Source organism: Piliocolobus tephrosceles, chromosome 8, assembly GCF_002776525.5.
Source record: "Piliocolobus tephrosceles isolate RC106 chromosome 8, ASM277652v3, whole genome shotgun sequence".
Taxonomy (NCBI): domain Eukaryota; kingdom Metazoa; phylum Chordata; class Mammalia; order Primates; family Cercopithecidae; genus Piliocolobus; species Piliocolobus tephrosceles.
Genome location: NC_045441.1, coordinates 122,533,278 through 122,550,950, shown reverse-complemented (window position 1 = coordinate 122,550,950; position 17,673 = coordinate 122,533,278). Strand labels below are relative to the sequence as shown.

At 35.0% G+C, this 17,673-nt stretch overlaps 1 protein-coding gene across 5 annotated transcripts in view; it reads right to left on the bottom strand.

The window, feature by feature from the left end:
* Positions 1-17,673, bottom strand: part of EXOC4 (exocyst complex component 4) — an 821,075-nt gene that overhangs the window by 707,753 nt on the left and 95,649 nt on the right. For all 5 annotated transcript variants that reach the window (XM_023207825.2, XM_023207827.2, XM_026454384.1 and 2 more), the window contains exon 6: positions 9,069-9,312. In XM_023207825.2, coding sequence (XP_023063593.1) covers positions 9,069-9,312 — 244 coding nt within the window. The remainder of the gene's footprint in view (positions 1-9,068; positions 9,313-17,673) is intronic.

Genomic DNA, 17,673 nt, shown 5'->3' with positions numbered 1-17,673 from the left:
AATGTATAATCAATTAGCTAAAAATGGTCTTTGTTTTACCTGCCCATATCTCTCATACACATTTCCTTAATAAGCCTGGCTGAGTTACTATTTTTCATTTCAAATAGGACATGGAGCCCATTTAATCTTCAAGGTTATCTAATACTTACTTTTAAGGGATAGAAATACATTTTACCACTTATTAATAAGTATTCATGTAAAAAGGGGTTACTATTTAAAGAGTGCTGACTAATTCTCCATCTGCTCTATGAAAAGAGCAAGAAAAAATTAGTAGTAATATAGAATGAAACACAGTAAAAATAACAAGAATACTGAAGTGGGGCCTGGCGCTAGTCACTTCCTTCCTGTGTTACTCCCTCCTTGTCAAGTCAGGTTTCTGAGTTCTGGAGAGATGACCTCAAACATCTAAACTTGATGTATGCCAAATTAGTGGCTAAAATTAGAAAACAAACCCAGGCCCTCTTTCTTTGAATTAAAGTATCAGTATCCCTCTTTTGAAATCCTTTCCCCCATTCCAAAAATAACATTTCATCATAGTGGAATATTAGAAAAATGATCCATAAATCCACTTCCCAGGGATAACAAAAGTTAAGATTTTAGGTGCATATTCTTAGTGCTTTCTTGTATATTGTTCTTAGTACAAGAATGCCCCAGAGGAATTATTTAGATAATAAAATTTGATTCTCAAGTGACCTAATTAGAATCCAGGCACTCTGTGGCTGCTTTTCACGCGTCTCAACATGTCCAGCTATCTCTGAGGCCTGTCACTGACCACAGTGTGAGGTATGGGTAGGAAAATGGATATTTACTACAGAGATCCTCCTTCTGAGGACAAACAAAATCAGGCCCATGACATGGGTTGGAAACATCATCTTTATATAAGCCAGAAAGCAAACTTACATGGTGGAAAAAGACTACTTCTAATCTTAATTGCACCACGAACAAGCTTTGTGAACTGTCAAATTATTTCAGCTTTCACATTTCTCTGGGTAAATCTGGGATTAATAATAATGCCCCTGCCTGTGAGGAGGCAAGTGGTGAGGCTCACTCAGGTGAGATACCAGATGGCAGACAGCTTTGCAAAGCGTGAATACTACAAAACTGCAAAATTCTATGACGTTTGTGATGTTATCTAAAGAGTGTTCTCAAACTTCAGTGTGCATAAGAATCAACCACGGCATACAGTCCTGTGGGCCCTGCACCCAAACATTCCAATTTAATAACCACTGCTTCTTGGAGAAATTTGCATTTCCAGTTCTCGAGTGACACTGGTGATGTGGGTCCACAGACTCACTGTGAGTAGTGCTAAAAAATATAATAATAATAACTTCCACTAAATTACCTTATTTGCATATTTTTCTTATTCGTTCATTCATTAAAACTGGCCAGGCACGGTGGCTCACACCTGTAATTGCAGTATTTTGGGAGGCTAAAGTGGAAGGACTGCTTGAGACCAGAAGTCCAAGGCCAGCCTGGGCAATCACAGTGAGACACTATCTCTACAAAAAAAATAAAATAAAATAAAATAATAACTTTAAATAGCCAGGCATCATATCACATACCAGTAGTCCCAACTACTCAGGAGGCTAAAACAGGAGGATCTCTTGAGCCCAGTGGGGTCAAGAATATAGTGAGCAATGATGATTGGGCCTCTACATTCCAGCCTCGGTGACAGAGTGAGATCACATATCCACAAAAATAAACTCGTAGGCATTTAATATGTGCCCAGCCCTAAATCAGGCTGCAAACACAAAGTTAAACACTCCCCCTCCCCTTATAAACTCACAGTCCAATCTGATTAGAGACTATGACAAGAGGATGGGGCAGGAGCTAGAAGAGCCCAGACAATATGAAATCAGCCTGAGAAACACATGAAGGTGCTTTAATCATATATGACACCGCCCCTACACATCATCAATGAAAGAATTTCCTTTGACACGGGTTTGTTAGTTTGTTTTTGCAATGAAAAGATCCAGTATTAGTCTGAGCTTGGAGTGCCTTTCCTATTACAACACTAGCAAGTGCACAAAAATGACAAAACCTAAGGCAGCTCCCATTCTAGCAAACAGAGAAGTGGCCTTGATATAGCACAATGGCTGACATCTAAATAAAGTTATGACAGTCCATGAAACAGATTGTATCTATTCCTCTGACTGGTCGGATCTTTAATTTGAACCTGCTATAATATGTAAAACATGAGAAATCAAGAGTAGGTTTGTTTTGTTTTTTTTAAACTTTGTCACATAAAAAAACAAAGGTTTAAGAAATGTAATATGGAGTAACATCTCTGGCTTATTCAGCCAAGAAGCCTTTTTCTAATGACTATAACCAAAGGACAATACACAACTAGAATAATAGCTGTCCAACCTCATGTTTACAAAAGAACTATGAACATTACTGACATTTCTCAGTCACTGTATATGTGATGGAGCTATTATCAATTAATTTATTTAAGTCTTACTAGGAAGTATATAGACTTGGGACCTTTCATGGTAATGATTATATATTTTAGTTAACAAGTGGAGTAATAAGTCCCATATGTAAAAAAAATTAATTCATTTGTTCTAAAAATATTTCAGTTAAGCTGCAGGGGACATATCCCAGTTGAAGAATAGTGGAATTTCTTCTATATGTCTCTGGCTCATCCTATTCATCCCCTTCAATATTTAATAGTTGGGTATATTTAAAGCGTGTTCTCACTGATACGTGTAATCAAAAGTAGAGATTTAATCAAATGGAATCATAATCACTGAAGTTAAATTTACTTGCTTCCCGCTTGCTTTGATTCGAATTAACCACTCATCTAAATTACATGGAGGCCCTTCCTGATTCCAAGCATGTCCAGGTGCTACATGCGGTGCTTGGGAATGGCTATAAGAAGCCACAAGGACAAATGCCTGACCTTACTGCAATGCTGCTCTTAAATGACTTTTCTGTAAAATAAAATGACCAATTCCACCATGTCCTGCATTTCGGATACTTAGAAGACGGGTAACTAACATAGAAAGAAGAGATAAAAGGAAATGCTATTTATATGAAAAAGAAACTCATGCCTGAATTCTAGCCACAGGTCTAAAAAAAAAATCATGATCAATATTTCATTTATTTCTCTTTCCATAAACATTGTGTTTATACTACAAAACTATCCTTGAGGCCTGAGCCTTTAGTCTTCCTCACAGAGAAAAACATTTTATACGAATGTTCTATTACATCAGTACGCCCTCATTCTGAATTCCGGCCTCAAAAACATAAAAAATATTTCAAAAGTTTATTTTTTCAATTTTAGAGCAATAATTAAATGTATTTCTGAAAATCTCAGTCTTCACAGACTGAAAAACCAGGAGGGAAGAAAGAGTTTTAGAAAATGAGGCAAATACCAACCTTGAGAAGAACCATGGCTATACTATAAACGATTCAATGTTAGAATTATTCAGCAATTATGCAGCTAACATGGACAATTAATTACATGACAGATACATGGGTGACAGAAATGAAAAAGGTGTACAACCCCTTACAATACAGTGTAGTACGTGTCAGGTGTGCTCAAAAGTTGTTTGGCCACTCCTTCAGATTCCATATGTATCAAAGATAGAAGTATTAAGAATGAGACTATGTAAATACTAGAAAAGTGTTGTAAATTTTATTTATAATCTAAGAGTAGGGAAGCTCTAAGTATGACACAAAACCCAGAAGCTATAAAATCTGATAAATATAGCTTCATAAAAAATTAAAACAAATGTCTACATGCCCAGAAACATCATGAAGTCAAAAGAGAAACTGGCAGAAAGTTACAAAATAAATTCCAAAGAATGAATTTCCTAGATATGTAAAGAGTTCCTACAAATCAATAAAAGACAAACATACTAGAAAAATGTAAAGACTTCCTACAAATCAATAAAAGACAAACATATTAGAAAAATAATTCATTGAAAAGGAAATAAACACTATTTAAATATTGTACTGTTGAAAATTTCAAACATTAAAAAAGTGAAGATAATAGGATAATGAACCACCTTGTACCTATCAAGTATCATTTCATGGCTTGTTGTAAGTGTATCCTCAGTCACTCACAACCTATTTTATTTTGAAGTAATACATCCATATATAACCCAGATATCATGACAAGTTACTTTTATACAAACGAAAAGAAGTGTAACTGTACTTATAATAAAAATGCAAATCCAAACTACCTTGGAAATACCATTTTTCACCTCTCAGATGGGCGAGGATAAAAGTATTTGATAATACAATCTGTTGGCAAGGGGATACAGGAACTCTCAAACATTATCCATGACATGAAAAACTGGTATCATCATATAAAAGCACACTTGGCAACAGTTAAAATTTAATCAACACAGAGGTAAGCAAAATGAGTAAAAATGGCATATCAAGAATCTGGCTGCTTTCATTCTCACATCTTAGGGTTCTCTGAGTAATGCCTTTCTTCCCCCTTTAAACTCCAGGAGGACAGGGACCACATATAATTTGTTGGGCATTTTAGCCTGGTGTCTGGTCCATGGCAGATATTTCATAAATGTGGAATTTATTCTTGCAATCAACGATAAATTTATTATGGGTCAGGTGGGCACTGTACTAGATTCTGGAGATACACCAGTGCTGAATAAGACAAACTAATGCTCTCTTCTCTTCCATTCTAGAGGCAGCCAATAAATAACCAAACATATATAAAGTTACACATAATAATAAAATTAATGAACGATGTCAAGTTGGTTTAAAAACAGGTATTACATTTTTCTATATTAAAATTTAGTTTTATGAACTTTCATACTCCCATAGGCATTTTAATTTCTAATAATTTCTTGTGATTAAAATAACCTAAGTAATAATGTAATTTCTTGATTATGAATTATTTTCACTATAACTTGAGGTGCAAAATAGGAAAAAGCAAAGACTACAAGCCTACTAACCAAACACAACTACTTTTAGCATTAAGCGTATTTGTTTCCCATGTTTTCCATGAAGCTTTCTTCAATATCACAACAAGCCCAAAACACACAAAGTTCTCTGCTTTTCACATCTGACATTTAATCTTCTTTCTTCATAACAGAGGTCAATGAAGCTTTTAAAATGGTTTCCTTCCAAAAGAGAGCAATTCTCCCTGGAAGCAATGGCTTCAACTCACTCAAAGCTTTCTGCCCTCTCTAGGACCAACAGCTCTACCTAAGTGAAGCTGACCTCCACCATCCCTTCGTGCAATGAATTTTTGCCTTCGCATTTAAACAGGTCCATTTTCCTCCCACATGCCAACCATTCTCTTTTCCCACATTCTTTTCTTCCATATTCTTGACAAGATACCACATCTTTGATAAGTTTTTCTTCCATCTCTTCCTTATGCTTTTCTTATTTGTTAAGTATAGAACTCCTTCCAGCTTCTTTTAAATAAAAATAATATAAAAATACTCATGAATTAGATTTTGGGAAAGAATCAACAATCAGGCAGCCGGAGTTGAAGAAATCGATTCTGAAATGCAGAGGCTTCAGGCCACAGTCACCATCTGAAGTTGAAGACACTGCCTGTCTTTCTAGAGAAATAATGGGTAGCAGGTGGTTCTGGTAAATTAGCAAGGCAAATGTTACCCTAATGTTTATCAAGTTGGCAATAATTGTATTTGAATATTTTCCTTTAATAGTAAGTAAAGGCTTAAAGACACTGATAGATTATGAATGAACAGAAAAGACAAAATATTTCTCCTATAAATAGACAAGAGATAGTTTGGGAGATCAAAAACAAAATAAAATAAAATAACATATAGGTCACCAAAGTGATTTTTTTAAAAACTGGCTGGGAAAGTATCCTGGCTCTGTAGGAATTAAAAGCAAGAAAGAATTCACTAGCTTGTTTCCTTCTATATTTCTAGCAAAATAGCATACAACATTAATTCTCTTTACGTAAAGACAAATGAAAACAAGCCTGCAATGCATCACAACCAGAATATATTTAATAAGATGATGAAACTTTCAGGGAAAGTTACAGTATGGGTATCTTGTCTCAGAATAGCTAATGTTTTAGAACAGGATATTTCATTGGAGGGTGGGGGAGAAAATATGCATGTTGGAGAACAGGATTTATGAATTTTTTGGTCTATGTTCCAACTTTCTTTAAAAAAATAAATTCATGGATCTTTAACCATAAAATTTCATGAATGGTAAACAATAATAAAAAATAATGCCAAGTATTGTGATTTTACTTCTCTCTAAAATAAATGCCACTAGTACCTGCCTAAGTAAAATTCAATGCACAAAGGCACCACAAGCTTTAAGCGATAATTTGACAATATTGCTTCTAAAATTCCAATCCTTTAGAAGCAACAGTGCTGATCATTTTTGAATGACTGTGCTTAATTCAAGATAATTAATTCCTGAAAAGTTTTAAAGCATTTGATAGTACACAACTAGAGACTAGCTCAAAATTATCAGTCATTTGGAATCCCAACCCCCAAATTTAATCTTTGATCTTCTAACAAACTGGTTTACTCCAAATATTTGCTTTCTCTGTACTATTTTGTCTCATAATAAACAGTTTGGGTACCAAATATTGAATTTGTATGTTTTATAAAATGGGATTATATTATAGACATAAAGCCAAGGCAAACAGTTCATTCACTTGTTAGTGTCCAATATACCCTGCCTACAAAAGTTTTCTAAAATACGACAAAAAAAAAGACACTTAACAGGGAAAAAAATCCTGCTGCTGACTCATTCCTCATAGAGAAACATTTAGTATTTCCCAGGGCAGTGTGCTGAATTTCCATTATACTTCTAGTGCTATAATTTCCACTCATGAATTCTGGAAGGAGTTTAGGCAAGGGGGAAAAAAAAGATGAAACTCCTATGAAAGACACAGTGCTTTTAAAGGTACTATAATGAGATCCGCAGAAAAGTTATTAATCCATGCCCTTTTGTTTTATTTCTGATATATACTATAGTAATGTTATTTCCCTAGGAAAGTTCACTGTATTCATCTAGGAACTTGCAGCAACAGGGCAAAGAGCAAACCAGAATTTTAGAGTATCATCAGTAAGGAGTCTAAAGGTCTTCACGAAAATCCAGGTACCAGGCAAAGAAAGAAGAAAGGCAAAGCTCAAAGAACCACACTCCAGTTTCTCTGGATCATGATGTAAATGATCAAAGAACATGGAATTTGAGGAAGACACCGATAATAAACATGTATTCATATGCACATGTGTACATGCATAAACACAAGCATGCATGCATGCATGTTATAGTACTTACTGGTGCTATTCCACTAACCACCACAACCATATAACCTCATCTAAAGCAAGCAACTCTGTAAGACAGGTATTTTTTGCAAATCACAAAATGGGGATACAAAGTCAGGTCTGTTCTCCAAAACCCATCAAATATTTACTTTTGGTGTTTTTGTTTGTTTTATGTTTTTTTGCGTTTTTTTTTTTTTTTTCTGAGATGAAGTTTCACTCTGTCAACCAGGCTGGAGTGCAGTGGTGTGATCTCGGCTCACCACAACCTTCGTCTCCCTGGTTCAAGCAATTCTTGTGCCTCAGACTCCCAAGTAGCTGGGACTACAGGCATGCGCCACCACACACAGCTAATTTTTGTATTTTTAGTAGAGTCGGCATTTCGCTATGTTGGCCAGGCTGGTCTCGAACTCCTGACCTCAAGCAATCTGCTCACCTCAGCCTCCCAAAGTGCTGGGATTACAGGCATGAGCCACTACACCTGGCCAGATATATACTTTGAAACATTCTGTGGCAGGAGAAGGATAAAGGGTAGTTTCATTCACCAAGCATAGTACTTTTGAATCAAGTTTACAAAGAAATTAATTTTTGAAATGTTAAAGTATAACTGAAATCAATGTTATTTAGATATGCAAAAGAACAGAGAAATACAGAACATATTTTTTCCAAAAAATTTAAATAAGTCTACAGAGAACTCTATACTAAATGAGTTATTATTTCTCCTTAATTTTATCTTCTTTTAAAAAAATTTTAAGCCCTAAGTATAAACAGTAGATATTTCCTTAACAACTTATCTACGAGATTATGATTTCTTGTTTGTCACACATGATCTCTTAGCATATGATAGTCACAAAGTTAGAATCTGAATTGAATTTCAGTACTCTCCATATGAAACAAGCATTATGAAATTCAAATCTTATTGTTTTAAAAATTCCTGAGACTGATTTGTCTATTGGAAAATATCATTACACATTAAAGAAGAAAGCATAAGACACAGGAAAGACCATGGATTTTAGAATCAAATGGACTAGTATTCAACACCAAGACAAGCCACCTGTTCTAAGAGCTTGCTAATTATTCAATCTCTGAGCTCCAGTTCTTCTAACTGCAATATGTGGATACTAATAATTAGCTCATACAGTTGTAGTGATAATTGAGATAATATACATAAATTGCCTTGAACATTGCTGAGTACTTAGTATGTGTACAACAGCTATTATATTATTTGATTCAACTTATTTATTCTTTAAATATGTTTAAATATCAACAGTCTTTACTATAAATACGTCCACATTTTTCACTCAGTGACAATATGCTTTAAATTTTTCAACAACATCAAAAAACAGGCAGCTGAATTATGCCTAGTCAAGATGTTTTTATCAATCTAAGTTTGTATGGGCTATAGTATCCTTTTATTTTCTTTTAGAGACGGAGTCTCGCTCTGTCACCCAGGCTGGAGAGCAGTGGTGTGATCTCGGCTCACTGCAACCTCCACCTCCTGCGTTCAAGCAACTCTCCTACCTCAGCCTCCAGAACAGCTGGGATTACAGGCATGCACTACCATGCCCAGCTAATTTTTGTGTTTTTAGTAGAGATGGGGTTTCACTACCAGTACAGGCTGGTCTCAAACTCCTGACCTTAAGTGATCCTCCTGCCTCAGCCTCCCAAAGTGCTGGGATAACAGGCGTGAGCCACTGCACCTGGCCTGTATGGGCTACAGTATCCTAAATTCAGGAAAATAACATCAACAGAAGATAAGTTACTTACGCTCTGCCTAGAAAATGTACAGTAAATAGAGTTATCAAAAATACAAACTACACTCCCACCTACCTTGGTTGGTTCTCCACAGTAAGGTTCTCCCCCCGCTGATAGCCACTGTCTGCCACCTGGGTTGTAGACCGCTTCACAATTTGCTTCAGCTCCTGCTCCAAGCGCTCTATGATTGCCTTAACTGTCTCTGGGATCTTCTTCAGTTTGGCCAGACCCTTAATGAGGATACCCATAAAAAGGGTGCTGTTTTCCTCTGGATCCAGTTCTAAATCTTCCTTGATGTCCTGCAGATTTATCTCCCTCACTGAAAAATTAAATAATAACAATAACAGATACAGACTCCACTCAAAAACCCCAAAAAAGAGCAGTCTAATAAATGAAATCACTGCCTTGATTACTCTCTTAAGATTAAAGAGGATTTTTCAATTAAATTATATTTGCCCAATAACCATCCAAGAGTCACAAAATAACATCTGTATTCCTCAAATCATACCCATCAGTTAGCAATAAGAGGCAGACGCAATAAAAATTAGTAAACAAATCACTATGGGAAGTTTTCCACAGACTACTACTTCTGCCATGAGTCCGCTGGCCCATGACATTTATTAGGCACTCGCTGTTTATAAAATGCCGTATGTGTGCTGCAAGAGAATTCTAAAGAGCTGGATCCTAGCCTCAGGTTTGTATTTGTTAGTTAAAAGTGGTAAGTCACTGGAGAAAAAGACATCATAAACACACACAGGGGAAAGGGTGGTAAATAAATTAAAATTATAATACATTTTTTTAAAAGATTAAGGAAAAACAGTACATACAAGTCAGACAAGACTTTGAGGAAATAGAGTAATGAAGAGGTACTTCATAAATACAAAAGAACAACCTATTTTTCTTTAAACATAATCTGCTACAACATCATTATCTATAGGAGACAGATCTTGCTAATAATCCATGAAAGGTTTCTGAGAAGTAATGTTATATGCCAAAAGCCTCTGTAGCTCTTCAGAATACAGCATTCATTCAAACAATCTGGCATTGAAATTGAAGAAATAACCAAAACTTTAGTTTTTAACCCCTGTGGCAAGTTGGGGAGAGGGGAGAACTGCTGATTGATAGGAGATCTCTGTTATCTACTGAAAGCCACAGGCCTTGCTCTCCAAAGAATGAATATACATATGCAAAACTTCACACAGGAATTCCGGGTTTCCATGACTGCCAAAAAAAACAGGTTACAAATCTCTGACTTAAAAGTAACTGCCTCATTTTACAAATGGCTGGATTAAGATATACAAAAGCAAAAGGGGACATAAGCCTGAAGATGGAGACTAATAGTCAAAAGTTTGCCCCATCCACCTCTGTCCTCCATCCCTGAAAACAAATGCGGGATTTTAACAATATGCAATATCCTGAAAGAATGAATACATTCTTCCTTAGTAGATTTAAATTCAATTAGACTACAAGTCATTCCAAGTTATTCAGCACTACTGGAATGGTATTGAAATCTACTAGGGAAGAAAGAAAACATCCCAGTATATGGAATGAGTTCCTGTAACTGCTGCATAAAGTCCGTAAAACCTCTATTTCAGATGATCTGAAATCCTCTGTAGGGCATTCTCCTCAGTCCCTATTTTGGGGGTTCCCAACTTATAAAATGCACTTAAGGACGATTCTGGGAAGGCTGCAGAGTAGGAAGCACCAGGAATCTCCCCACCTACACCACTGTACTGGCAGAATCTCTCTGATGTAACTATTTTGTAACTCTGGAGTCTATGTAAGGCTTGCAACTTCCAAGGGAAGGCTTAGATGGTAAACTGTAGTTAATTTCGGTCCGTTACAGCTCTTACCACAGTAGCTACCCAGCTCTGTGGCAGACATCCCTGTACCTGTTCCTGGAGTACCTTGCACACACCTGGTGGAGACATGGTGGGCAAAAAGAACCCTGCCCACCAAGTATCAAGAATCTATGCTCCGATCGCTGATTGCTTCCTCTAATCACAGGGTACAAAGAGGTGAGTGACCATTGCTGCTGCACTTCCTCCAATTTTTCAAGCCTCTCCTACTCTTGCTGAAGTAAATTCCAGGAAATTTAAAGAGCCAACAGCCTTCCCCCACCACCTTTATTTTTCTCTTGCTCCCTTTTTAAACCCAAACATTGGGACTAGGACATTCAAAAACAACTGAATGTATTCAAAAAATTATAAAGTGACCGTGCATGCTCATGTAAAGGTGCAGGCTTAGAAAAGCTTAATTTGAGGAGATCTTAAATTAACACCCAGGTTGATCCTTGGGATAGACACTGGCTATAGTAATTTATAAAACAATAACAACATCAAAACCCAGCAAACCCTGGAAAAGAGGGAGAATCCGATTTACAGAGTCACCACATCATTAAACTGAAATGTCCAGTTCTCAACAACAACAAAAAAATCACAAAGCATACAAATAGAGAGGAAAATATGGCCCAGTCAAAGGAAAAAAAATAAATCAACAGAACCTGTCCCTGAAAAAGACTTAATGGTAGAATCATTAAGATTTTAAAGATGCTCAAATAACAAAAAATATAGAGAAAGTCAAGAAAATTATATATAAATTATAAAAAAACTTTTTAAAAGTTTTTTTTAACTATTTTAAAGATGCTCAAATAACAAAAAATATAGAGAAAGTCAAGAAAATTATATATAAACAAACTGGCAATATCAATAAAGAGATATAAAAACTAAAAGAATAAGAAATTCTTGAGTTGAAAAGTATACTTGGAATGAAAAATTCACTAGAGGGATTCAAAGGCAGATATGAGCAGGGAGAAGGAAAAAATCAGCAAATGTCAAGATAAGACAATGGAAATTATCATCTGAAGAACAGAATGAAAAAAGATTGAAGAGAAGTGAAAAGAGCCCACAGGATACAATCAAATGCACTAATTTAGACATTGTGAAAGTTTTGAAAGGAGAAGAGAGAGAGAAAAGAGCAGAGAATAAAGAAATAATAGCAGAAAGCATCTCAAATTTGATGAAATACATGAATATAAATATCCAAGAAGTTCAACAAACTCCAAGTGAGAGGAACTCAAAGAGACCTACACCACGACACATTAGAATCAAACTTTCAAAAGACAAAGAGAGAATCTTGAGAGAAGTTACTCATCACATACAGGATCCCCAATAAGATTATCCACAGATTTCTCATCAGAAACTTCAGGGGCCAGAGGGCAGTGGATTCATTCAAAGTGCCAAAACAAACAAACAAATAAAAAAACTGTCAACCAAGAATTCTGTATCTCGCAAAACTGTCCTTCAAAAGTGATTGAGAAAAATTAAGACATTGCCAGGTAAACAAAAGCTACAGGATTTCAGTACCATCAGGACTGCCATGCAAGAAATGCTTTAGAAAGTCCTGCATGTTAAAAAGAAAGGACATTAGACAGTAACTAGAAGGCATATGAAGACATAAATATCTCAATAAAGATAAATGTCTAGGCAATTATAAAAATTATTAATGTTACATGACAATTATTTCTAACTGTAACTTTGTTTTCTACATAATTTAAAATATTAAAAGATTTTAAAAATAATTAGTCTACAAGCTAGTATTACTGTTAACTTCGGTTTGTAAATTCACATTTTGTTTTCTACGTCATTTAAGAGGCTACTGCATTTAAAAGAATTATTAGCTTATGTTTTTGAGCAGAGCACACAATGTATAAAGATACAATTTGGTGACATCAACAACCAAAAGTGTTAGGGACAAATCCATTAAAGGGTGGACGTTTTGTATTTTATTGCAGTTAAACTGGTACAAATTCAAGTTAGAGAGTTATAACTTTAGAATGTTAAACATAATTCCTACGGTAAGTACAAAGAAAAATGCTACAGAATGTACACCATTGGGAAATGAGAAAGGAATTTAAACATTTCACTATAAAAAGTCAACTAAACACAAAATAATACAGTAATGTAGAATATGAAGGGCAAAAAAATAATAATGCATATGAAAAAAATAACAAAATGTCTAAAATAAGTCACTCCTTATCAGTAATTACTCTAAATGTAAATGGGGTAAACTGTCCAACCAAAAGACAGAGACTAGCAGAATGAATAAAAATTCATGACCCAATGATATGCTGTCTACAAAGGCAAAATTGATTCAAAGGCACAAATAGACTGAAAGTAAAAGGCTGGAAAAAGATATTCCATGAAAATAGTAGCAAAAAAAGAGTAGGGGTAACTATACTAATATCAGAAAAAAATAGACTTCAAATCAAAAAAGATTACAAGAGACAAAGAAGGACATTATATATTAATAAAAGGCTCAACACAGTAAGAAGATATAACCATTATAAACATTTATACACCTAATGACAGACTATCAAAATATATGAAGCAAAAACTGACAGAATTGAAGGCAGAAATGCACAGTTCTACAACAGTTGAAGACTTCAATACCCTACTCTTGATAATTGATAGAACAACCAGAGAGAAATAAGGAAATAGAAGACCTAACACAATCAACCAACTAGATCTAACAGACACATACGGAACACTCTACCCCAAAACAGCAACATACACACTCTTCTCAAGTACACATGGGACATTTTCCAGAACAAACCATATATTAGGCTGCCAATTAAGTCTCAATAGATTTAAGCAGAATGTATCACACAAAGTATCTTCTCTAACTAAACAGGGATAAAGTTAGAAATCAATAACAAAGTTAAAAAGGGAAAATTCACAACATTGTGTCAATTAACACACTCTTTAAAAACCAATGTATCAAAGAAGAAACCTCAAAGGAAATTAGAAAAATACCTAGAGATTAAGGAAAATGAAAACACAACATATGAAATACAATTTACAGGATGCAGGAAAAACAGCAAAAAAAGGAGAAATTTATAGTTATAAATGCTTACGGTAAAAAACAAAAAAGATCTCAAAACAACAGCTTAATTTTACAGCTTAAGGAATTTGAAAACAAAGAACAAACTAAACCAAAGCTAGCAGAAAAAATATAAAGATTAGAGCAGAGATAAAATAGAGAATAGAAAAACAATACCAAAAACTGATGAAACCAAAGTTAGTTCTTTGAAAACAGCATCAAAAATAACTGTTGGGAACAGGCCCCCCAAAATCTGGCCATAAACTGGCCCCAAAACTAGCCATAAACAAAATCTCTGCAGCACTGTGACATGTTCATGATGGCCATAACACCCACGCTGGAAGGTTGTGGGTTTACTGGAATGAGGGCAAGGAACACCTGGCCTGCCCAGGGCGGAAAACCGTTTAAAGGCGTTCTTAAACCACAAACAATAGCATGAGCGATCTGTGCCTTAAGGACATGCTCCTGCTGCAGATAACTAGCCAGACCCACCCCTTTATTTCGGCCCATCCCTTCGTTTCTCATAAGGGATACTTTTAGTTAATCGAATATCTACAGAAACAATGCTAATGACTGGCTTGCTATTAATAAATACGTGGGTAAATCTCAGTTCGGGGTTCTCAGCTCTGAAGGCTGTGAGACCCCTGACTTCCCACTTCACACCTCTATATTTCTGTGTGTGTGTCTTTAATTCCTGTAGCACCACTGGGTTACGGTCTCCCTGACTGAGCTAGTCTCGGCAAATAACAAACCTTTAGCCAGGTGAACTAAGAAAAAAATAGAGAAGACTCAAATGACTAAATTCAGAAATAGAAGTTACATTACCATTGATTCTAGATAAATAAATTGATAATGACAGGGTACAGTGAATAATTGTACAACACCAAGTTATATAACATAGATGAAACATACAATTTCCTGGAAGCATAAAACCTATCAACACTAAATCACAAAGAAATAGAAAATCCAAATCGATCTATAACTAGTAAGGAGATTAAATAAGTAGTCTAAAATCTCCCAACAAAGAAAAGCTCTAGACCCAGTGGCTTCACTGGTCAATTCTACCAAACATTTAAAGAAAACCAAACTTTTCCAAAAAATTCTAGAAGAAGGAAGAAAACTTCCTAAGTTATTCTATGAGGCCAGAATTGCCCTGATACCAAAGCCAGACAAAAGCACTTTAAGAAAACTACAGACCAATATCCCTTATGAATACAGATATAAAAATTGTCAACAAAACACTAACAAACTGAATTCAGCAGCATACTTATAGGACTATACACCATGATCAAGTCAGTTGCATTTCTATACACTAACATTTCTATACACTAACTATACACTAACATTTCTATACACTAACAATCTCAAAAGAAAATTATGAAAATAATTCAATTTACATTTAAAAGAATAATCAGGAATTAACGAAAAAGGTGAAAAACTTATATAGCTTATATATATATAGTAGCTTTCATTATATAACGAAAGCTATAAAATGTTGCTAAATTAATAAATTATAATTAATGAATAGAAACACATCCCATGTCATGGACTGGAAGATTTACTACTGTTAAGATGTCGATACTATTATACCTAAAGCAATCTACAAAGTCAATGCAACCCCCATCAAATTCCCAATGACATTTTTTTGCAGAGAGAGACTATCCTAAAATTCATGCAGAATCTCATGGGATCCAAAATAGCCAATACCATCTTGAAAAAGAAGAACAAATCTAGAAGACTCACACTTCCTAATTTCAAAACTTACTTCCTAATTTCAAACTTACTTAGAAGCTACAGTAATCAAAACACTGTGGTGCTGGCACACAGACAAATATATAGACCAATGGAATAGAAAAGAGACCCTAGGAAAAAAAACTTCACATACGCAGTCAAATGATTTTTGGCGAGAATGCCAAGACCATTCAATGGGGAAAGGACGGCCTTTCAACAAATGCGGTACAGGGAAACAATATCTACATACAAAAAGTGAAGTTGGATCCTTATCTAACATCATATACAAAAGTTAACTCAAAATAGATCAAAGTTCTAAATGCAAGACCTAAAACAATAAAACTCTCAGAAGAAAACACAGGGCAAAAGCTTTATGACATTGGATTTGGTAATGATTTCTTGGATATGATACCAAAAACAAAAGCAATAAAAAAAAAAATCAAATTGGACTGCATGAAAATTTTAAAATTTTTGTGCACCAAAAGACACAAAGAACGGAGTAAAAAGGCAACCAAAAGATTGGACAAAAAATTCAAAATCTCATATTGGATAAGGGATTAATATACAAAATACATACAGAACTCCTAAATTCAACAAAAAAGTCAACTTGAATATGTGCAAGGGACTTGAATAGACATTTTTCCAAAGAAGATATACAAATGGCCAATATGTACTTGAAATGATGCCTAACGTCACTAATCATTAGGAAAATGCAAATAATGAGATGCTGCCCTACACTCATTGGGATGGCTACTGTTAATATCACCACCATCTCCCCAGAAAAAACAGGAAATAGCAAGAGTTGGCAAGGATGTGGAGAAGTTGGAACGTTTGTGCACTGTTGTTGGGAACGTAAAATGGTACAGTCACTATGAAAACCCGTATTGCGGTTCCTTAAAAAATTAAAAATGAAATTACTATATATCCAGCAATTCTAATTGAGTATATACTTAAAGAATTGCAAGCAAAGTCTTGAAGAGATATCAGGGTCTTGAAGAGTACACTCATTTTCATAGCAGCATTATTCACAATCACTAAAATGTGGAAGCAACTCAAGTGTTCATCAACACATGAATGGATAAGCAAAATGTGATATATACATACAATGGAATATTATTCAGCTTTAAAAAGGAAGGAAATTTGGATGCATGCTACAACATGGATGAACCTTGAGTATATTATGCTAAATGAAATAACTCAGTCAAAAAAAAGACAAATACTGTATGATTCTACTTACATGCAGTACTTAGATTAGTCAAATTCATAGAAACAGAAAGTAGAATGGTGGTTGCCAAAAGCTGGGAGAAGAGGGGTATGGGGAATTGGTCTTTAATATTAGAGTACAGAGTTTCAGTTTTACAAGATGAAAAGAGTTGTGGAAATGGATGCTGGTGATGGTTGCACAACACTATCGGTGTATTTAATACTGCGGAACTGTACATTTCAAAATGGTTAAAATGGTAGGTTTTATGGTATGTGACTTTACCACAATAAAAAAAAAAAAGCATTTAAATCTGAATCAAAACCATTTTAATTACATACATGATATAATCACTTACACAAGTTTTATTCTTATAAGTCCTCTAATTATCCATGATGCAAATCTTACTAGACTCATTAGATCTCTGAAATCTATGAGGAGAGAGAGGTATAATGACCAGATTCATGTGGTTTTACTTGCAATGTGGAGGGCATTTGATGATATGGGATTTAACAAATAAACTTTTTGAATATTAGTAAAACTTGGAATAAAATCAAGAAGTCTTAAGCTTATAAAGATGACAACGCAACACTGAAGGCAGATCAAAAAAAAGACATTGATATTTCCAAATTTGAAATTTCAGTTACTGGTTTTGTTTTACACATGAAGAAGCTAGATGAGAAGTACTCCATCCAGCAAAACCAACACCACAGCAAGGAGAGAAAAGTATTTAGCAGTCAACGAGCCAACTAAATTCAGCATGTTTAGGGATTGGGGGTAGAAAAACGCAAAACTGTAAGCAGAGCTTCAAGAAGGACAAAAAAGTAATAGGAATTTAGGTGAGACAAAATGCTCTTCACAAAAGAG